The sequence below is a fragment of the Euleptes europaea genome, chromosome 4 (genome assembly GCF_029931775.1).
Source record: "Euleptes europaea isolate rEulEur1 chromosome 4, rEulEur1.hap1, whole genome shotgun sequence".
Classification (NCBI taxonomy): domain Eukaryota; kingdom Metazoa; phylum Chordata; class Lepidosauria; order Squamata; family Sphaerodactylidae; genus Euleptes; species Euleptes europaea.
Window position 1 is genome coordinate 87,227,784 of NC_079315.1, and position 23,330 is coordinate 87,251,113.

Consider the following 23,330-nt stretch of genomic DNA (forward strand, 5'->3'; position numbering starts at 1 on the left):
TACACCATGCTGGCTCGCTGGGAAAGGAAGTCTCACCATTACACAGCTTCAGCAAAAGTGCTAAACATTCTGCTTCCTTGGGGCCCCTGAAGTATGGCACTGACCATGTAAAGGAGTATTGGTTTGAACCAATTTACATATTATTTTTTCTGTACACATAAGCAGTGCTAGCCATTCAGAAGGATTATGAAATAATGTGTTAACTGGGTAATTACAGATTCGTGTGATTGCAGGGTTCACAAGGATTGTGCAAATTGCCATAGAACACTTTCTGAGATTGCCCAGTACAGATTATGCTACTCACATGAGGTCACATCCCTGGGCAGGCAGGTCAGCTCAAGCACACAGAAAATAGATGAATTTGGTTATTCAGTGTATTTTCATCCCATCTTTTCTCCTGGGAACATACATGGTTCCCCGATCATTTTCCTCACAATAACCCTGTGAGTTAGATAACTATGCAAAAACTTCAAGAATATCCCAATCCTACAAATGTATAATATCTTGTAGAGGTAGTGACGGAGTCAATATTGCATGCTGTATTGTGCATGTGTGTAAAGTGCCGTCAAGTTGCAGCCGACTTACGGCGACCCCTTTTGGGGTTTTCAGGGCAAGAGACTAACAGAGGTGGTTTGCCAGTGCCTTCCTCTGCACAGCAACCCTGGTATTCCTTGGTGGTCTCCCATCCAAATACTAACCAGGGCTGACCCTGCTTAGCTTCTCAGATCTGACAAGATTAGGCTAGCCTGGGCCATCCAGGTCAGGGCGCATGCTGTATTACAGATGGCTATTTTCACTCAAATTAAAAATGGTTTATTTTTGCAAATGTAATTATTGTCATAATCCATGGATACATATTGGCACACAGGACTTAAAAGCTGATCTTTTCCAGACAGTAAAAAAGTAGGACAATAAACGACTACAATTTTTGCATTTCACCATTAAGAAACACTTTTAGCAATGTTCTGATAACTGTACTTCACATAAATAAGTAACATGTATCAAAAAGGGTTACAGCATTTGGGAAAGCATAATAAAATGCAAATAATTATATGAAATCAAGGTGTTTTTTTTAAACAGCTTAATTCAGGAACCTGCATGATTCTCTTAGCAATCTACCGGTTCAAGCCAGACATACTGATAATTATGATACTCACCCTCAAGAACTGAAATTTTGAACAAAAAATAGGCTTACTGCTAGCACACAAAAAGTTGAAATACCTCTCTGCAGTAGTTTCATCTTCAGCCCTGCAAGCAGAACAATCATGTAGTCCTTACACATGGGTCCTAAATTTTTAAAGCAGCACAATTATATGCACTCATATAGAAAATATAAAGTACTGATCCAAAATTAACCCCACCCCCAAAATTATACAATGGTCAGACTCTAGCAGGTAGTCACCATATGGCTTCTGCATGCCCAAGGGTGGCTTGTAATTCTTGAACAATAGCCCCCTCATGGCAAAATTTTCCTAATGTAGAGGAGAATTTCAGCACACATGGGGACCTGATGCTTAAACAGAAAAAAAGTTATAAAAACCCTATGGGACATGCCCAATGATCTGAACATCCATGACGCAACTGTGGAACCCAGCATATATAACCTAAAACATCAGAAATAACTGTTTTGAAAAATATGCCTGAACTGAATTATTAATGAGACTTAAATATAATTAGACTTAAATATAAAGCAATAACTTTAGAGAACCAACTGTAATAGATTGAAGAGCTCTATGAACCTTCGCAATAGAACTGGCTCAGATGTAATGTATGCTATTCCTTAATCACCATTAAGAGAATTTGAATACGCTATGTAAATCCTTCCCACTTGGTGTACAGCTGCCTCCCTTAACTGTAGCTTAGTGTTATGACAACATCACCTTTAACCAAGATTAACATTAACCAGGATTTTAAAAATTAGCTTAAGATCAAGCCTGGAGAGTCTGCCAGGGTCTCTTTTTTGAAACTGAAAAATCGACTTATTTCTGTAATAACTGTTAATTTATTTAATAGACACACAAAAAACAGTTACAGGTCCCACCACATTCAAATGATTCTTGCTTCTGGTTATGTATTTTTGATGGGAGTGCAACCTTCATAATTTAAATATATAATGAAAAAATAATGATGTTAAAATAGCACATGAGCTGGGAACACTGTGGGTAGTATTTAAAGCTCCTCTGAAGTTGGGAATGATGCATTTTTAACAACCATCTGCCCAACAAATCTGACTGTTAGCGGGGAGCACATTTATTATGACATGGTATTAACACATCATAACAGTTAGAAAAACTATAACCTAGTTCTTAAAACAACAGGAAAACAAATCTATAAGCTTATGGTCAACACAGAAAAGGCTAGTATCTCTATCTGTGCCGAAGTATAAGGGTACTAGCAAAAGGAGTTAAAATAATATCCAAGTGTCACTCAATAAAATGAAAACCAGTGGCAAAGCATCACCGACTGAGAAAAAGAGCAACACTGTTTTTATAGTTCAGAACAATATTTAGTAGCTACCATAAAGGAGAGTTGCGTTATGTTATTCTTTTATTAGTACTCTATTTTCAGGGTCAGATTCTGCTCTCAGTTTTTACAATGCCAATTAGTGTGTGTGTGGAGGTAAAAAATCATACTACCCTACTCTCCCAAAGTAGGTAGTTAGAGCTGACAGCACTGATTATTCTTGTACTGAGCATACGTTTTTAATCCAAGTAGAGAGGCTATGTTCTAAATTCCTGGATGCACAAATCCAGCAACATATGCAACAATATTTTTTGCATGCACAATTCATAAGTAAGCAAGACACCACAGCCTACTTGTTGAATAGGGCCCAACCAAAGATAAATCTACTGCACAAGCCCTAAATATTCTCCTTAACATAAACACCCCATTCAATTTATCATGAAATAATGGTTCCAAAAATTTCTGTAGCAAGCTATCTATAAGCAGAAGAAAGCAGAAGACATAAGGGTTAAGAAAACAAGTATAAGCATTTAACAAGTGTCCACAATAAAAGTATACTAAGCAGCAATGAGGTAATTTTGGCAGTTAGTTAACTAAAGCTAAAAGGTGAAATATGCTTAAAATAAACTTTATATTTTTTGAATTATGAACCTAGAAGTACTGTTCAATTCTGGAGTTCCTCACGGACCCATAGTGCAATCCTATAAAGAGTTACGCCAATCTAAACCCATTGAAATTAATGAGCTTAGACTGGAGTAACTTTCTTTAGGATTACACTGTCAGTAATCTAATGTATGCCAATCTCCCACATGTAAAAAAGGCTTCTCTGCTGACTTATCATGTAACAGAGAGCTGTTTATGCATAAACAGCCACTGTGCACACAGATGCATCCCTGAAGTCAGTGGGAAAGCCCAAGCACATATGAAGCACAATCAGAGCCTTAAATATTAATAATGCTAAAGTAGTGTGCTACTGATACCATTCCCCCCTTCAAGTTTACCTATTACCTCCCACAGAGCAGTCCATATCTTCAGCTTGCACCAGATATTTCTTCTGTTTTGTTCACATCAGTTTTTTCACAATGCATATTCACAGATGTAGAGTAACATGAACTTTCAGATTTTCCATCAGAATGCTGAACTGTACAGGTGTTGGAAATGGAACAGGAGCAGTCCTGAGCAGTACAATTTTGGCAATACGAACATACAGGAGTAACTGATGCTTGAGGATTTGAATCGTTTTTACTTTGACTGATCTTAAGAGCAAGCTGCCCTTCAGAAAGTTTATTTCCTTCATTCTGCTGTAAACTATCTTCTTTCTCTTCCAAAGCACGAGCAAGCATATAACTAACTTTCCTTTGATGAGCCAAAGCCTCCTCTTTATCATCCAACTGTATAGTTAAATAAAATAAAATTAGGAGGAAATAAATTATACTATAGATGAATTGTTCCATATAGACAGTGTATGTATAAATATCAGAAGAGAGATAAACCAACATTAGTATCAAGATTTATAAAGGGGATACCAACCAAATCTATTAGCAGCCTAATGATTTCCTGAGGATTATCGAGCTCTTCCATTTTCTTACTATCAATGCCAGAAGGAATCATGCTTCTCAGTTTTTGTCCTAAGGTTTTCTTGTTTCCTTGAAACAGGAAAATATCTAAGGATGGAATATAATATGTCTATTTAAGCCTTGGCATTTGTGACTTTGTAATTAGATAACCAGAAATGTAATACCACAATTAAAAAAGAAAATCAAATAAAGCTAAGCATAGAATAAACATTCCTACTGCAAAGCTAAGACTGATTTAAAATACTTATCTGTTTTTGTATCTTATGGCAAAGGCAACTAATAGTGTGCAATACAAAACATTAAAACATAATTTTGATTTGGGTAATTCCTGACACTGTTAACTTCCAAAGCTCTAATTCATCTGGGGGGGGAAACATTTAAAGGGATAGTGCAAAAGATTTTGCAATTAAGAAGCAGTTAATCAAAAAACTGGGGACGCTAGAGATGAAGAATAAGTAAATTTGTAAGTAACAGTGATGAAGATAAGATGTTCAGGCTTCTACAAGAGAGAATGTGCATCATCATTTAAAAATAGCTGCCGTATTCTATTATAGTCCATTCTATCCTTGAAACTAGTGAGTTTCAAGGCCACAATAAGGAGAGTAGGGATAGGCAACAAGGAAAGAAAAATGATACAATCTATACCCAATATATATTATTTACCATTTTAACAAAACATCTAGGGGTTGATCAATTCTCCTTAATGAGCTGAATGAGCCTTACAACTTTTCCTCTATCAAAGGGGTCCCCAACCTTTTCAAGCCTGTAGGCGAATTTGGAATTCAGACATGGTGGCGGATGCAGTCACAACATGTCAGAGAGTGAAGTTATGCATAACTAAGAAACTCTTCAACATTTCGGGCAGAAGCTCTGTTTAATAGGATGTTTTCTAAAATGAACATATATTAAAAGTATTTTCTGGCATACACGCAGTAACACAGTGACAATCCTTGTGCTGTGGTGGCGCTGTTGCTGAAGCAACTTTTAAAAGCTGTGCAAAGCCAATCACATCGATGGCCCTGCTGAGCAAAAGCCCCATCTAACCCCACTCGTTTTCTAAAAACACTTGGCAGGCGCCAGGAAAGATATCGGCAGGTACCATGGCACCCATGGGCATCATATTGGGGACCCCACTTTATCAAAAAATACCACCTATACATTGTGCCTTTATTTTTGTGGGACTGAGTACCCAGCTTTCTGGGGTTAAAGTGTAGATGACTGGGGAAGGCAATGTCTAACCAACCCATAAACAGTCTGCCTAGTAAAGGTTGTGATGTTACATGACCCTATGGGTCAGTAATTTACCTTTACTGTGCTCTTAATCTGATCAGGTGTCAAAAACTACAATACAGCACATCTTTAAATATGCTTTTTCATTGTGGAGAGATCTATACGTAACTTTCTATAACTATTTCCCTGAACACAGTTTTTTCCAGATAATAAATTAGGTTGAAAAGATTCATGGGCTTCATTCAAGCGAAACAGCCTCATCATGATTACAAAGTGGTCAGTTTATATTAAAACAGCCAACACAATTGCGGAACAATGTCAACAAATCCAAAAGGAACAGTTCTTCATCCTCTTTGCTCTACTTGCTCCACTACAAAGCTCCCTGAATGGATTTAACACTCTTTCAGTGTTGATTTATTTTCTTAGTTCAGGCTTTCTTGAATCAAGACTCACCTTAGTGACTGATTTCATTGCTCTATGCCCATTTATATATATATAACACTTATATTATAGCCTCAAATTTATCTCCATGCCTTGTACCTTGTGTAGGCACAGGACTGGTTCTGCATCACATTGATCTGCATCACAATTATGCTACATGTGATTATTTGTCCACGTGAATGTATGAAAATGTCACTGAGTATCATTGTGATCTAAGAAATCATTAGAGTTCTTTTTCTTGTTATATCTGTAATGGCCTAAGTCAATCATTGGTCAAAACTCGATGTTGAAGAAATCTAACGATGAACATGTATGAATGAACCAACCAGTACTCTGGGCAGGGGCTGGCACTATGTTGTTCTGTGCAGTATCCAGTAGACAGTCAACAGTAAGGATAAATTAATTAGTAAAATCTACCATAAATTGTTCAGCTCAATAAGCAGGTCATGTCAAATAATTTCCTGTGACACAATATACATCTAATTTATTTCCAATTCCACTGAAAATCATATTGCATGGAGAAAATTACCATCCTCTTTCGTGCTTTTCCATTTAAATAATTTTGTTTCTTTTTTGCAGACATGATTCACTTCTGCGAGTCTCAGAGCCTGGCCCTTCCTCCGCATCAGCTGCTGCTCAAATGCAATTCTGAAGGCATCTGCCATTATGTAAGCTTCTTCTTTACTCTTTTTCAGAAGCTCAAACTGCTCAACAAGAAAACATTTAGACATGTGTTTGTTTTTTAGTAAAAGAAAAACAGGATGAAATCCAGGGATTATTTGTTTGTGAGTATTCTGCCAAGTGTCCACTGCCTCATCTCAAGTAAGACTCCACAAACAGGTCTCTAGTGAGAACCATAACATTAACCCTACGGTGACTAGCAAAGAAAGTCAGCAATATATTCCAGCACAGGAATAACTATTTAAAAAGCCACTTGCAACAACACGGACTGCACACCCCCTTCACAGTTGTGCTGAATTGTGTCTCCGCTTCAGCGTCAGTTAGAGATCAGTTAGAGAGGAACTATAGCCACTGACACATCAACCACACCTTCTTGTGGTGCAACCAAGAAGGGAAGGGATCCAAGTCACTTTTTCCTGTTTGGAGCAGGAAGCAAGAAAACACAGGCTCACTGGCTACTAGAAAATAGCACTGGCTACCATGCCCATAGGAGCCCCATAGCGTGGAGTGTTAAGCTGCAGTACTGCAGTCAAAAGCTCTGCTCACGACCTGAGTTCGATCCCGACGGAAGTCGGTTTCAGGTAGCCGACTCAAGGTTGACTCAGCCTTCCATCCTTCTGAGGTCGGTGAAATGAGTACCCAGCTTGCTGGGGGTAAAGGGAAGATGACTGGGGAAGGCACTGGCAAACCATCCTGCAAACAAAGTCTGCCTTGGAAACATCGGGATGTGACATCACCCCATGGGTCAGGAATGACCCGGTGCTTGCACAGGGGACCTTTACCTACCATGCCCATACAGATTTGCAGACCTTATATCTCTAGTCTGTTCTCTATTTTGCTGAATACAACAGAATAGTCATATGGATATGTTTCACAATTAGATTGAAAGGTATGCTAGATGAACAAGTTTTAATTATATTAAGTTTTCATAATATAGTCTTGCCTAAAATTTCAAAGTTTACAAAGGACCTTTCTACATTATTTATAAGTTGTCAATCAGCATAAAAAGGAGTCAGTTGACTAACCACTGTATTTTTAAGTGACATTTAAACTGATTCTTCACATGGTTGATATTTCCCAAAATAAAAGCACATATGAACACTCCTTTCAACCCAAGTCAAAATACCTCTTGTTTGAGCTGAAGAAGTTGTTTTCGAGTTGCTGCTGACCTATTGGCACAGGAGCATGGTTCCCTCTCTGGATCATTGCAAGTACAGGCTCCAAGTACTGCCAGCTGCAAATTCAAATGTATTCCATGAGTAAATCGAGGTCTTTGAAAAATAATAAATGGAACTCTTGACTAAATGAAAAACAGCAATTTGACACGTCATATAATGGTTCACATTAAAGTTTCCTTGAAATTATTAGTTGCTTCTGTTAATAAGGCAATATCAATTCTTTCCTTTTTCCTCCCAAGCTCCCATGACCCACAGGTCTTGAGCAGTTAATAGGGAGTTTTAATTTTTTTTCTATTTCTTATACTTGGATCTCTATCCACCAGCAAAAAGGGGACCAATATCTGTTTTATTGGAAGATGCTACTAATTTTTCAATTTTGCAACTCAGAAGAAGGCATCTCAGGATGGAGAAGGTGAAGGGCTTTTACATTTTTTAAGGGACATTGCAGTTAGCATAAGTAATGATTAGCTCAAATACCAGAGGATGGGAAACAATATCAGCAGCAAAAATCACTTGGGGAGAGGGGAGAAAAGAGCTGCAGTTGCTGTCTGCCTTTCTCCCTACAACTCTGGCAGAAAGCAAGTGATGGGTAGCAGTGGACTTATCTCCCTAGAGCCAGTGTGGTGTAGTGGTTAAGAGCGGTGGGTTGGAGTGGTGGACTCTGATCTGGAGAACTGGGTTTGATTCCCCACTCCTCCACATGAGCGGCGGAGGTTAATCTAGTGAACTGGATTTGTTTCCCCACTCCTACACATGAAGCCAGCTGGGTGTCCTTGGGCTAGTAACACTTTCTCAGCCCCACCTACCTCACAGGGTGTCTGTTGTGGGGAAGGGAAGGTGATTGTAAACTGGTTTGATTCTTCCTTAAGCGGTAGAGAAAGTTGGCATATAAAAACCAACTCCTCTTCCTCCTCCTCCTCTTCCTCATCCTAGCAGCCCAGATGTATAGAAGTCTGTACTTAGCTTTTAAAGATGTGATATTTACAAGCTGCGTATTCTATTATCTATGATAAAATATATGCCTGAATAAAGTGTGGAAATACTCAGCTCCTTGGCAGTGACATCAGCCTTGGAGCGCCCTGTGTAACACTGTACCTTAGCTAATCTTGAGGATGTCAAAGATTCTTAGAAACCACTTATTAAAAAGTGTAACTCTCAAATATATATACCCAGAAGCTTCATAATCCACTACATGTAACCTGTTGTATCAAAATTAATAGCAAAAGAAATCAGAGAGTCCCTGAAAGGCCAGCAGTTTCTCTGTTCTTTCTTGTATAGACCAAAAGGACTGTTCTTCCATATTTAATGAGAAACAGATCAGCAAAAGAAACAAACAAGACAACTTTTAAACACTTACTTCAAGTCCTGTAATCTCTGTGAAGCCACTCTTACTAAGAGACATGTTTTCCTGAGCAATCTTCTGTTGTTTTACATCAAGCATTGCAAGCAATTCCAAGCGCTGTTGATCCAAAACTGTAAAATTCAATATTGGAAAGTCTGTGTTGCTTCTGATTAGCGTTTCCAGTTTGCAAGCCTCAGTTCACATTGGTTTTGAATTAAAAAGGGGTTGATTTGTACAGTACACCTGAAACAAAAGTCCCGAGGGCCAAACTAGATGACAAGACATTTTTGTCACAAGTCACCTGTCTCTGATCCTCAGTCAGACAAGCAGCCATTGGGAACTAACTCCCTAAGTGCCCACTTCAGATTGGAAATACAGCACGGAGCGAGGGGAGGAGGGGCTTCAGCCCCCTGGCACTGTTTTCCTGTCCCAAAACAGGCCAGTAAATGTTATTAGCCCCACTGGATGGCTGAACATGCAGTATCATCTGGATTGGCCCTTATTTATACTGAAGTGAGAATGCTACAGATCAAGTTTGCCTAGACATCATATCCTCTACCTTGAAAGCCCCCCTATTTTCATATTTGTGGAGCTGGTTGGGCTTTTCCTCTTTTAGGTATGATCCTTGCTTCCTGTTGGATTTCCAGAACACCCAATAATGACTTTTGTTCAACGCTTTAGGCCTACAACCACACCACTTATTCTTCCCAGTTGTATTCCTCTGCCACCAAGACACTTCTTGAGGCATACTCTAGTGCCAGAGTAGTGAGGTTGGCTTCTGAAATGTAGGTGTGTTGACTGCACCCACCGGCCAGTTATATAAGCTCCATTCCACTGGGCATCTTTGGCTCTCCTCTTAAAATTAAAATCTGTAGGTGTTCCATTAGCTGCCTTTATACTCCTGAGAGACTCACCTTCCCTTCCCCCAAGGGTTAAGCTCCAGTAACACAGCCAATTTCAGCAGGATTGCATAAGGCCATACTACCCCCCCACCGCGCCCTTTCCTATTAGGCAGAATACCCAGAGAACCAAGGTCATTTCAGCCCTTTCTCCAACCAGGTTCTCTTCCAAGGCACTCTTTTCCTTTTATGCCATTTGCTGAGCTTTCCCATTTGAAGCAGATTCTAGTAGTAAGATTTGGGTCAAAATAAACCTTAGTTCCACTTTCTCACCAATGTTTCTATTATGCTTTGCTAGAATAAGGAAAGTCACTAATCAGTTCACAGTGGGTAGCCATGTTAGTCTGTTTGCAGTAGTCAAAAAGGGCAAGAGTCCAGTAGCACCTTAAAGACTAACAAAAATATTTTCTGGTAGGGTATGAGCTTTCGTGAGCCACAGCTCACTTCTTCAGATACAGCTAGAATGTGACCGATGGATTCACATTCTAGCTGTATCTGAAGAAGTGAGCTGTGGCTCACGAAAGCTCATACCCTACCAGAAAATATTTTTGTTAGTCTTTAAAGTGCTACTGGACTCTTGCCCTTTTTCACTAATCAGTGTTTAGTTCAAATAACATGGTGAAAGTTTCATGGTTTTTTCCGCCATGAGTAAGAAGTGATATGCTGTCTATGTCCATGTAACATAGAAATACTTCTCAAAGAGTACAAGGATTAAGCTTATAACATGAGAAGAAGAATTTCAGACCACAGCAACTGTAGACCTTGCAGGCTTTCACAGTGAACAAGGCTCCCGCGTTTTTGCTAGCCTTGATCGTTTTTGCTAGCCTTGATAGCTAAACAAAGTATCTTGTCATCTGATCCTCTGAGACCCAGCATATTACAGATATAAACCCGTCTCCTCACCCACCTCAGATATTTTTTTGGACTCTCCAAGATCTCCCCCCCACACACACACACACAAACATTGCCCAAGCTTGACAATGAATATCAGATTACATTTTAAGACAAGGGTATTCTGGATTGTGTCCCATGGCTATAAATAAAGTGAATAAAACAAATCAATAAATGCAAAATAGTATTAACTGCTTTACCTAAGTATTGGTACATATGTTGTGTAAGCATGCCATGGATATCTAAAGACTATTTTGTGGACAAATGCATAAGAGAGGAGAGGACCAAGCCAGGAGATGTGTGCTATCAGCTTCTGAACAGATCACCAATGGCTTGAGTGATTTCAGTTGTGGAAGGTCCTCTTAAAGACCTGCGTGCCGAGGAAATTCTGCTGTTTAAACATTTGAGAGCATTGGCAGAAAAGTGACATATAAATGCAGTAAGTAAGAAAAACCCATTTATTAATGAGTGAAAACAATTAAAAACCACTCCATTCACCTAACCCACAGTGTTGCATCAAAAAGGGATTTAAACTCTGACAGCGAAGTAACAGGGTGAAATGTATGTGCCGTCAAGCCACAGCCAACACATGGCGACACCAGCAAGGGTCTTTCAAGGCAAGTGAGAAGCAGAGGTGGTTTGCCATTGCCTTCCTCTAAAGAGACTTCCATGGTGGTCCTCCATCCAAGTCCTGAGCCTGCCTAGCTTCTGTGATCTGACAAGACCAGGCAAGACTATACCAATCTACATCCCCCCAGGTGTAATAGGTACAGACATGATAGAGATCTATAAAATTATGCATGGTATGAAGAGGGTGGAAAGGGAGAAGCTTTCTCTCTCATAATACTAGAATGCGGGGTCATCTGCTGAAGCTGGAAGGTGACAGATTCAGAACAGATAAAAGGAAGTATTTCTTCACACAATGCATTGTTAAATTGTGGAACTCCCTGACCCAGGATGTGGTGATGGCTGCCAACTTGGAAGGCTTTAAGAGGAGAGTGGACATGTTCATGGAGGAGAGGGCTATTCATGGCTACTAGTAAAATGGATTCTCTACAGTATCAGAGGAGCATGCCTATTATATTAGGTGCTTTGGAACATAGGCAGGATAATGCTGCTGCAGTTGTCTTGTTTGTGGGCTTGAGGAACATGGTTGGCCACTGTGTGAACGGACAGCTGGACTTGATGGACCTTGGTGTCTAGCTCTGTAGTACTGATCCAGGTGTCTAGCTCTGTAGTACTGATGGTTTTGCCTAAGCAGAAGGCAGAACCAGAGAGCTCTACTTCATATGCCAGGCACATGACACAGCTGTGGCAAAGCAAACTGGTCTTTGGACTTCTGCAGGATAAAGTATACAATTCTTTTTAAAAATGAAAACAGAGCTTACTTACGTTCATTTTCAGATTTCAAGGTTTTAATTTCCTCCGTTCTCAATTTAAGTGCTTCCTTAAGTGCAGCATTTTCACAATATATTCTGTCAACATTAATAATGAACAGGAAAAAAGCATGCTGTAAACATGAATCTTGCATAGACAGTTTATGAAAAAGAGAGACTGCTTCAGTAAACATATACATACCTATCATATTTTTCTGCCCAGGTCTCCTCTATATTTTTACATCTCTCCTGATTAATTCTGATTTCCCACTGTAGAACATTGATTTCCTACAAAACAATAAAATCATTCAAACATAATGAATCATGGTTCATTCATAATAAAAAGGAATCTCTGAAATCCTCAGCCTCAAATGTTCCCTGTTCCTCTCAATGTCCCAACTGGACAAAAATGACAAACTGTTGTTTGTTCTTTTGCCTATAAACTGGGATTCAAATCCAGGGTTTAAATATCAGGCCTACGATCCCAAGGATATCCCACTGAGCTATTCTGAAAACAGAATAATATTTCATATGTTAATATAATATTAATATTATATTAATAGTAGTGAAGCATCCCACACTCAAACAATTCAATTTTATTTTTTTCGGCCATAACTAGAACTGAACAAAACTATTACACAAAATTCCATGTGCAATTAATGGACATAATCAGGTAACAAACTGAAACATAATGGGCATAATTAGGTAACAAACTGAAACATTAATTAAATTTATGAACTTTGTGAGTGATTTACAGTTATCATCTATGCAAATATATGTTGCTTAAGAAAGACATGTAAAGAAAATTGTTCTGAGGGTCATCCTCACCTTACTGTAAGAGATGGTACAGCAAGCCATTATATCTGTTAACACAAATAAAAGCTTTGGATTTCCATGCAGTACAGAATAAGGAACACAAACCAATGGACTTGTGTTTAACTTTGCACTGGACTGTGGTCCAGACGCACAACCTTGTGTGTCATGCTTGAATGGAAAGTCATGGATAGTCTTACCTTTTCTAGAGCTCTCTTTTGTTGCTCGTTTTTCTTAAATATTGCTTTAGTATGACTAGTGGCTTTATCCAACACTGCCTGAAAAATATATTAACAAAAAGCAGAAATAAGCCATGTCACGTAGTTTTAAAATTATATCAACCTATGTATCAATAAAGCAACAGGAGGTTGCAGTACTACATTAGACCCATTATAAGTAGACATATTCTACAAGGAATCTAAATATCATAGCCAGAAATGTCATCAAGACAGGAACATATTTAAAAGGAAAAATTTATAAACTGCCTAATGGAAGAAAAGAAGATAACAGAATAGTGGCAATTTGTGAGAGAATATTTGTTAAATATTGGTGGTTTTTGTCCAAGAAATGCTGTCTTCATCACAAGATTCATACACACAAACAACAATTCTCACTTTTAATTAAGAGAAAAACTAGTTCCAAGGGATAGCAACAGGCTGATACTAAACCATACAGCACAGTCCACCCCATCCCTCTACAGCAAGCTGAATTGCCTGATTATTTGAGAACCAATGAGACTGGCAAGCATATGATGGTTTATCAGAATTATGAGTGTATCCAAGAAAAAGCTGGATTACTGGCACCATCTACCTCTAAGAAACACAACTATTGAAAGAGGGGACAGTGTTATCGATATTTAAAGAGGCAAGTTGTGAAACAGCCTCAAGAGAACATTTGTGCACCCAAATTATCTTAAATATTGCCTGGAACCATAGGTTGAGAGCATGATACATAAACGTTTTTAGAATATTTGATGTTTAATTTTACAGGGGATTGCAAGGAATTGATCAATTAAGTACTTATGTACTTATGATATTGATGTTTAACATAGCTCCACAGATATTGCTTTTTAAAAGTCTCTTTTGGGCTTTCAGATTAATGATGCCTTCATGTACAAAGTACAATTCCCACCAAATGTACTAGCCTCTTCAGCCATTCCTACTTCTAACATTGTGTTTTTACTCAACAACTGGGTGGAAATAAAATAAATACAAACACATGATGTTTACTCAGTATGATAAACTATTTCAGTTAACACACAGCCAAGAAGGCCTTATCATCCTTTAGCCTCACATGATTGCTTGAAACAGAAAGGTTTTACCATGTAAGTAGAAGGAAATGGAATATACGTTTTTCAAAACATGTTTGCTGCAAGGAAGCAAGACTGATTTAAGAAAGTTATTTTAATATGTTTTAGCCAGTTTTGTACATTGCCCTGATTTTTGAACAAATCAGCATTGAATAATAACAATGTCTAGCATTTCTCAAACTGTCAGAAACCTATAACAGATGACTGACTCCTATCTGAAAGTTATCTGATACTTTATGTAGCATTTTAAAATTTTACATTATGAACTTAATGTAAATTCTAACAACACTATAGTTGAAAATAAATGGATTTAAATTACCATGCTCTGTAAAATTTGTAATGCTTGCTCTTTGCCTTCCAGTTGTCTTTGAGAAGCTTCCAATTCAACTCTTAAAATATCTACTTCCTAGGAAGGAAGAAATTTAAGATGGGTAAACAAAGACATTAAAAAAATTCTCATAAACACACACAGAATCCACATGTTCTTTCACCTTCTATAGAAAGAAGGAAAAGAGAGGCCAAGTTTAACTAGAGACATCTGGATATGGCCCATTAAACTAACAGGGAGCTGACAGCAGAGTTTGGGCACAGAGCATTTGTAGCAGCAGCAGTGAGAGGATGAATTCTCTGCCACAAGCTATTTTAGGGTCTTGCCAGACTATGTGCTTAAAAGTTGAAATTAATGCAGCAGACTTCAAAAAATCAAGCATCTAGCTTGTCAGTGTAACTATATAGCAGCTTTTATTTAATACATGTCCATTAAGCCCATGATTGAAATAGTCAGGAAAAATTATGGCAACCCAAAAAGTACATACCCCCCCCCCAAAAAAAACCTATGCACAACACAAATGTTGTAAACCGTTCTGGGATCCATGTTTGCAAGATGAAAATAAAACCTCAGCCCACCCTACTTTTGCTGAATTTTCCAGACTACAAAACCCAATATTTTGTTTGATTTATTTAACTATGAATATCAAATCTATTTGGCTTCCATGTTTCCAATTAACAAAAATCAAAGGCAGGATGTCAATTTTTAAAATTACACACCTATGTTTTTCTTACTGAGAGAAATAAGATTCTGAAGGCACTTACTTCTACAGCTTCTTGAAGATGCTGTCTTAATTCATCATTTGACCCCTCAGAGTTCGACTCTGTAAAATTCATAACAAAAAGAAAAAGATGTTAGTAAAATTCCCTGGGTGTCTTTGCTTTAAAACTGACAGGATAATATCCTTGCATTGTAGTATTTAGTGTGATTTTTAAAAAAATAGAACTCAAAATGAAAACACTGGCATATTTTTCCCTTCATAGTTATGAAATAATCATTTAATTTATTTGCTCAATTTAGAATCCTAATTTGGGAGAATAAATAAATTCTACTTTGTCCACATGCCTTCATCTAGGTGTCATGGCAAACTAGGATGTCATGGATTTAAGGCTTCACAATCCAATAAACTTTCCATTGTGCTGAGTATGCAAAGGGAGAACAGCATGCAAATAGAACTACACATTTTCATAAAACAAAATTAACATGCATAATTATCATTTAAAATATCTGAAAATAAAACCATGATAATCCACCTTGCAAACCAATGGCTAATGCCCCAGAGGCAATGGTGTGCAGGTCAGCCATGCTTAGATTAGTATGCCTCCAAACCTTACTATTTGGAAATAAATTTATCTCAATCTGCCAGCAGTAATACTAATTCATCCTGATCAGACCTTCTCGGGAAACAAAATATAATGGTTCTTAGATCTTAGACAGATGGTCATAACAGCAAGACACTTTAACTATATGGAATCCCATTGAAAAAGCCTTCCAAAATTCAAGTGCTAGAATATACAGGTGTGCCTCATTGAAACCTTTCTGTACTCAGAATTAATTATATCAGAAAAGTATACTGGAAAAGCCAGGGGTGAAGGAAGTAACTGCGTGTAAAAGACAGCTGTTTCCATGATGCCTTCTAATCCAAAATTGGTTTGAGCACTCCGTTTGAACAGCATCTTTGGAAGGCAGACTCCAGGGCAGTGGTAGCGAACCTATGGCACGCGTGCCAGAGGGGGCACTCAGAGCCCTCTCTGTGGGCACACGCGCTGTCGCCCCAGCACAGAAAAGCAGCCCCAGCAGCAGCAGGAGAGGCGGCGGGAGGGATCCCCCGAGCCGCCTCATGGTGGCGACCCCTGCCCGCAGCCCCGGCTCATGCACTGGGCAGCCTCTCTCCTCTCCTTCTTTTGGCAGCCATGAGGGGAGGGGTGGGGAAAGTTGAGCTCCCCGGGTCCTCTCACCATCGCCGGGGCACCTGCGAGCTTCCCTCTCTCTCCCCCTCAGCAGTGCAGGGCGACCTTGCTGCGGTCTCCCCCCAGGCGCCGGGACCGGCCAGGATGGCTGGCGGCGTGTTCGGGTTCTCCTTGAGCGGGAGCCGTCGCAGGGATTCCTCCCCTGGTACGGTTGCCAAAGACAGGACTTTTTGGAGGACTTTGATTCATCGGCACTTAACACACACACGATTTCCAACCTCCAGTTGGGGCCTGGGAATCTCCCGGGATTACAACCGACCGTCGCTCTACACAGATCAGTTCCCCTGGAGAAAATGGCAGCTTTGGAGGGTGGACTCTATGGCATTATAACCCGCTGAAATCCCTCCCCAAACTCCACTGTCCCCCAGATCTCCAGGAATTTCCCGGCCTGGGGTTAGCAACCGTATCCCCAGGGCATACTCCTTACAAGCACAGTGTGTTTTTCCCAGGAGAAAACTGTTCCAACAGACACACAGGGCATTTGTGTGTCACTCACCCGAGCGAGGCCTTCTGCAGGCGCACCCTGCAAAAAGGCAAAATTAACAACTGCTAGGGTTGGCACTTTGCAATAAATAAGTGGGTTTTCGGTTGCAGTTTGGGCACTCGGTCTCTAAAAGGTTCGCCATCACTGCTCTAGGGGCATCACATCCCTGCTCGGCTCCCTCCCCTCCCCAAACTCCGTCTGCCCAGGCTCTGCCCCCAAGTCTCCGGGAATTTCCCAACATTAAGTCTTACCAGAGCTGTTTTGTCGGCTGCAGGCTGCAAATCCATTCGCTCCAAACTTTTCGGCAGATATGTCATTCAAACAATTACATCTCGAACAACGAAAAACGGTGGCATCATGTTCTTCCCCTTTGTGTGGCGGCATAAAAAAACTGACACTTTTTCTTGCTGAGCCTTTTCTGGGCCTAACTGGGTGTGCATTTAAAACTTCTCGTTGATAAATATCATTTGGTCTTCTAACAAGCCCATTTCCCAAGTCTCCGCATGCCATGTCGTCATCGTCACCTTCTGAAGCCTCTCCTGGATGGTTCCGTAATACAACTGCCTCACTCATTGGCAATACAAATAGCTTCTTATTCTTCTAGATGGATATGCCTATTTCCCAAAAATAATGTCGTGAAATAAAAGCTGTGCTGAACAACACAGTCATAATAATTAAAATAAAGATAAATAGACTTTAGCATTTCTGAGACAGCAGTAAATACCTCATTTCATACACCTAGGTAATTTTGTGGATGAGAAACCTGGTAATAACTTTTGTTTAAATAATGCAGGCTTCTCGTTCACGAGATTATCTAGGTATGTGAAACAACTATTACAGCCCATTCCTGACTGAAAGTCCTTAGGAGGAGCTGAAAGTCCTTAGGAGGAGCACAGGGGCCCGCACCGGTGTCTGTGCCCCTTGTACCAGCACCTGTGCCTCTCGCACCGGCAAGCCTGGCACGGACACCGGAGTTGGGCCTCTCATACTGCCCTCCCTGCACTCCTGTGGCAGCACAGCCCTGGGACACCAGCTCAGCCTCCTGCCGGAGTCTGTGCACCATCTTCCCAGGGGGCATTCCCGGGGCGGTCCAGGGGATGAGCCACCTTTAGGCGGCCTCCTAAGCCCTTTCAGGCCGGGAACGCCCCCTTTGCCCTCACCTCGATGTACGCCACCTTTTTAGGTGGCGTATCCATGTGGAACCCTATGGAGTGGTTCCACGGAGTTCAAGGGTGAGGGCAGCATTTTGGCTTGGGGGGGGGCTGAATCTTCCTTTGGAGGTGGCACAGCGGTGCGGTCTCCAGCCACCGGCTCAGCCCTTCCCCTCAGGAATGGGCTGTTAGTATAAATGTAAATGTAAATATATATATATATGTGTGTGTGTGTGTGTGTATATGTGTGTGTGTGTGTGTGTGTGTATATATATATATATAAAGTCCACCTGTTACTGAAATTGCATCAAGATCTTTGTCAAATATAGATCAGATGCAAGTCAGTCACATATTATGGCTTTCCAAGTTTTCTTAACATAAGTAATTAATAATGCCCTTTCAAAGAAAATGAATATTTATGTTTGATTAGGAAACAACATTAACAAGAAGCCATTATTCGTATTAACATAGAAAAGAGGCCTTGATATGAAGTTTTTATATACGAAAATGTTTACACATCAGCAACATTGTGAATGGTATCACCTACATTGCGAGAAGGGGTAACAGTTTATACAAACACTGGTACTAAAACTCAAGCCATTTAGAATTCGTTGTTCAAAAAAATATAACTTCCCAAATTTTCAGCAGATGCTACTGCAAACATTCACTTTATTAGTTTCAGTGTAATTTAAGAAATAACACAATCCCAAAGATTACCACTGCACTCGTTTTTAAGTGTTTTTCACACATATATATCAAAGATACTTTAATACACTAACTCCTACTATGGTTGTTATCTGTTGAAGGAATAGAAACTGTACTTCCCTTTTCTAAGACAGTCTATCGTGCAAAATATAGATTTTTTTCCATAGGAAACAGAACAACATGAATGTTGGTACTTTTTTGTTCTTAATAATTTTAAAATATTCTATGACAGACTATGTATAAGCAGCTATAATATACATACATACATACATGTACACACACACACACAGAGAGTTCTGTAAAGAATATTATGTGCCTAATAAGTTAGTTTTAGGACACTGAAATTAATTCAGAAACTTTAGATCTATTATTAAACTGCAAGTAAAGTTGAGTAACTTTTGTACAAATATTAATTGTGCAATATTTACGTTTGGTCACCCGTGACAAAGCATGGTCAGACATTTTACAGTGCCAGGAGTGGTAGTTCTGCATTACACCTGTATGAAAGACATGCTTAGATGATGCTGAAAAACCTGCTCCCGCTTACTGCACAAACACTGAACAGTTAGCTCTTCAACAATTTTCCTGGGGAAATAGTACTATTTTTCAAAGCAAGGGCAGCTTAATTCTGGAAAGGATCCATATATCGGGCAAGATAAAAATAGATGACCATTCCTTTCAATTTCTTCCGGTCGTAGGGGGAAGGATATACAATCTGGTAGCTTCTTTCACCAGCTATCCAATCCCCCCAAACAATGGGAAATTAGTGCAATTCACTCTCTATTATTCTAGAAGTAAAGGTTAAGTTTGGGAAACCGATTCTTTTCTCCTCATTCATGCCAACATCACTGTATGGGAATCAAGATAATGAATAACAAACTACTGAACGTATACATTTACATTAATAACAAGTTATTTCTCCATGCTTACAGCTAACTTCAAACTGAAGTATGCATACAAACTCATAAAGTGAAAGGAGCAGCAAACAGAAAGTTACACAGTTATTAGCTCAACACTTTACTAACTGTGTATTGCTCATTCGGATAATACATTGTCTTTTTTTAAGCAACCAAAATGAAACCCCTTTTATCTGTGTGTGAGGCAGTATGAGTACACAGATGAATGAAACTTGTCCTGTAGCATTTGATGGTGGACCGGGGGTTATTACAAGCTACCTTTACTGCCAGGTAAAAATACTATGGATTCCCTTGCCGCAACCCCTTGCTGGTTTCACAAACACCAAAGAACTAACCTTTTTAAGCACGCCACGCTTACTTCTAGTGGGGACCGCCCTTTCAACAGGTGCAATGTAAGTACCTTTAACCCAACACGGCTACCACCATCCTATAGCTACGGAGTATCTCTGTGCAACTCTTAAGGCCACTTATGCACGGGAGGTTTTGCCTTGGGTTTGCCGCTTTCTAGATGCACGTTTTTCCCATCTGAATTCTCAAAACTTTGCAGGGGGGGGGGGGTTGTTGTTGAGTTTGGAGAATCGGGATGGGGAAAACGTGCATCTAGAGAGCGGCAAATCCAAGGCACAACCCTCCCGTGCACAAGGGGCCTAAAAGGCACCGCAAGCGGGTCAAAAGCAAGGTGCGAGCCCCAACCAAAAGCCTCTCGTGGAAGGTTTTGCCTTGGATTTGCCACTCTATAGATGCCCATTTCCCCCATCCGAATTCTCAAAACTCTGCACGGGGGCTTATTGTTGAGTTTTGAGACTATGGATGCGGGAAAAGCGCATCTAAAGAGTGGCAACTCCAAGGCAAAACCTCCCATGAATAAATGGCCGGAGAGTGTCCTGGGATTCCCGACTCGCCCAGGCGTGAGGCCCGGGCAAGCAAGCACTTCCCCAACCCACAGACCTCCCAGACTTCTTCCCGCTTCACACGCACGGTCAGGATTTCCCAGCTCGGTCCCTGCCGCCCGGCCCCTTCCCCGGCTCAGCAGTCCCGACCTACCCGTCTCTTCTCAAGAGCCACGTCCGCCAAAGATCAACAAGAAACGTTTCTCCTCCTCCTCCTCCTCCTCCTCGCCAGCAGGTTCACGCTCCTGCCACCGCTTCCTCTTGTGCTGATCCAGCTCGGGTTTGCCTAGCTGGTCCCTCCCTCGAGGGCAGGGCTTCACCTTTGCTCCCGTCTGCCTGTCCCCAAGCCCCCGCGCAGAGTTTTGAGGATTCGGATGGGGGGAAATGTGCATCTATAGAGTGGCAAATCCAAGGCAAAACCTTCCATGAATAAATGGCCTCTTCCTTCAAGGAACTCATGGTGATACACATAGTTCTCCCTACAGTTTATTCTCATAACAACTCTATGAGGTAATTTAGAGAAACTAGTCCAAGCTATCCACTAAGCTCCAGCGCAATGTGAGCTTTTGACCTTCAGTCTCCCGAACTGATTGTTTACTAGAAACTATAGCCAAGCCATTGCAGTATAGGCAGTTTTGTGGGCTGTAAAAAAACGAAGTGCTTTATGTGAGGGCCAACCTCTTGCTCAGTGACTTTCTCTCCACAAGTTTTCTTGTGCAAGAGAATGGTAAGGTGTTAGGACTACACCCCCGCAGGCTGTAGATTCTCATTCTGAATGGGTGCCAACCTCCAGGTGGAGCCACGAGATCTCCATAAATGACAACTGATCTCCAGATGACAGATCATTTCCCCTGGAGAAAATGGCTGTGTTAAAGAGGGGACTCGATGGCATTAAACCCTATTGAGGCTCCTCCCATCCCTAACCCTGGTTTCCAAAGCTCCACCCCTAAACCTCCAGGAATTCTATAACAGAGCTGGCAACCTTACTCCTCTGCCAAATCTCCATGATTTTCCGAACACAGAGTTGGTATGATCATTTGCATTAAAAACTCCCTCCATGCAAGCATAAAATTAGCAGGGAAAAAGGCATCTACTCTTTCTCTATATGCAGTATGCTTGTTTTCTATTTGCAGATTTAACACTCTAAAATATCACCCCTTCATAAGCAGTCTGAAGTAATCAAGTCCATTCTACCACCTTACTATTTTAACACTTAATTCTCTTGGATAGGTAAAGCAAACCTTAGAAGACCATTTTTTTTGAGTGAGTTAACATTCAATTTTCTTCCTACATTGTAAGCAGGACATACTGCATGATAAACAAAGGCACTCAAAAAAGGTGAGTAGGCATTGCTTCTAGAATGTTCACACAGACAGTAGCATTAGGGTTTATAAAGACTAATAAACACTCCCTTCCTTGCTCTAAGACAGTCCTGCTGGGCTAAAGAATAATGTAGCAAAGGCACTCCATTAGAAACTTGAAGTAACTGCTTGTCTAAAGAATAGTAAAGAATCTTCACTACAGCAATTACAAGTCATTTTCACACATAAGCATACCTGCAAAAGCATACTTTTTCATCTACTTTGACAGTGAATATGTGCAGGGTGGTGAAAAGTGCAAGGCAATATATAATCCTACATTTAGGATGCAATTCTAAAAACACTTAGGAGTAAGCCCCACTGAATGAGACTTACAGTGTAATTCTAAGCAGGTCTACTAGAAAGTAAGTAATCTTGAATCGAGTCTAGCAAGGAACTGCTCTCATAGGCGCTTAGCAAGCTATATACTATTTTGAATTAAATTAAAATTATTTCTTAAGCAACTTTAAACGGTTAATACAAACTGAGTTTTCCTAAATGAAAGCAATGAGATGCACTCCAAAACATACACACAATAATGTAAATATTATTCACATGAAGAAACTAGACTACTACAAGGTTTTTGCCAAATATTCAGAATGTAAACTGAATTTTTTCACAACAAATTTGCATTTAGTTTTTACAAGAAAGACTACAAATGAAATACATACATCGCTTCTGTGTAAGAAATTCTATAAACCCACTACAAAGATATACTTTTATTTTGTCTCATATATATTCTATGGGAAGCTGCACTCGAACTAGGTTTCTTGAAACATAAAACAGATAAATAAGTATACCACATAGAATGGCTAGTTTATGGAAAAATACAATTTCCTTTGCAGAAGTAATGTCTATACAAGTAGTCTGATTCATGAGGATCAATTCTAACATGTTCAGTACAAGTATACGAACCATAAGTAGTTTAGGTTGTACTGTCCAAAGGTCCTCTGCTAGCCCTTAGGATAAATTGGCAATAGCAGGTAATCTCATTAAGAAAGTGCCTAGGCTGGTACAAGCAACACCAGTAACCAGTTTTCGATTAGTTAATTTATACTGGAGGAACATCTTTGTTATCTTCCTGTTGCTAAATTCTGTAAAGTACCACTGTTTCAGCACCACAGCGGTCTATGTTGATAACTAACTAACAACAACAACAACAAAAAGATGCTTCCGTCTTCTTTTCCCCACAGTAGAAAGTTGGCTGCTTGATTGGCTAGCCTGATCTCATGAGATCTGATACTAAACAGGGTTGACTCTGGCAAGTATTTGGATGGGAGACCTCCAAGGAATACCAGGGTTGTGACGTAGAGGCAGGCAATGGAAA

At 40.0% G+C, this 23,330-nt stretch overlaps 1 protein-coding gene across 1 annotated transcript; it reads right to left on the minus strand.

The window, feature by feature from the left end:
• Positions 1-3,494: 3,494 nt before the first annotated feature.
• Positions 3,495-17,969, minus strand: CCDC125 (coiled-coil domain containing 125). Its single transcript, XM_056849016.1, has 12 exons — positions 17,910-17,969; positions 17,234-17,582; positions 15,293-15,351; positions 14,520-14,606; positions 13,092-13,169; positions 12,281-12,366; positions 12,095-12,177; positions 8,928-9,043; positions 7,519-7,626; positions 6,241-6,415; positions 3,994-4,127; positions 3,495-3,854 (listed from the first exon to the last, which is right to left on the minus strand). The coding sequence occupies exons 1-12, from the start codon at positions 17,967-17,969 to the stop codon at positions 3,495-3,497; spliced, it is 1,695 nt and encodes a 564-aa protein (XP_056704994.1).
• Positions 17,970-23,330: the final 5,361 nt, after the last annotated feature.

What these genes read in the sequence shown, in the direction of transcription:
- CCDC125 (XM_056849016.1), bottom strand. Translation starts at nt 17,969, where the DNA reads ATGAGAGGCCCAACTCCGGTGTCCGTGCCAGGCTTGCCGGTGCGAGAG. An exon ending in AAAAGAGAGCTCTAGAAAAG is followed by an intron (nt 12,367 to 13,091) that starts GTAAGACTATCC and finishes ATTGTTTTGTAG; the next exon opens with GAAATCAATGTTCTACAGTG. An exon ending in CTTGAAATCTGAAAATGAAC is followed by an intron (nt 9,044 to 12,094) that starts GTAAGTAAGCTC and finishes TGAATTTTACAG; the next exon opens with TTTTGGATCAACAGCGCTTG.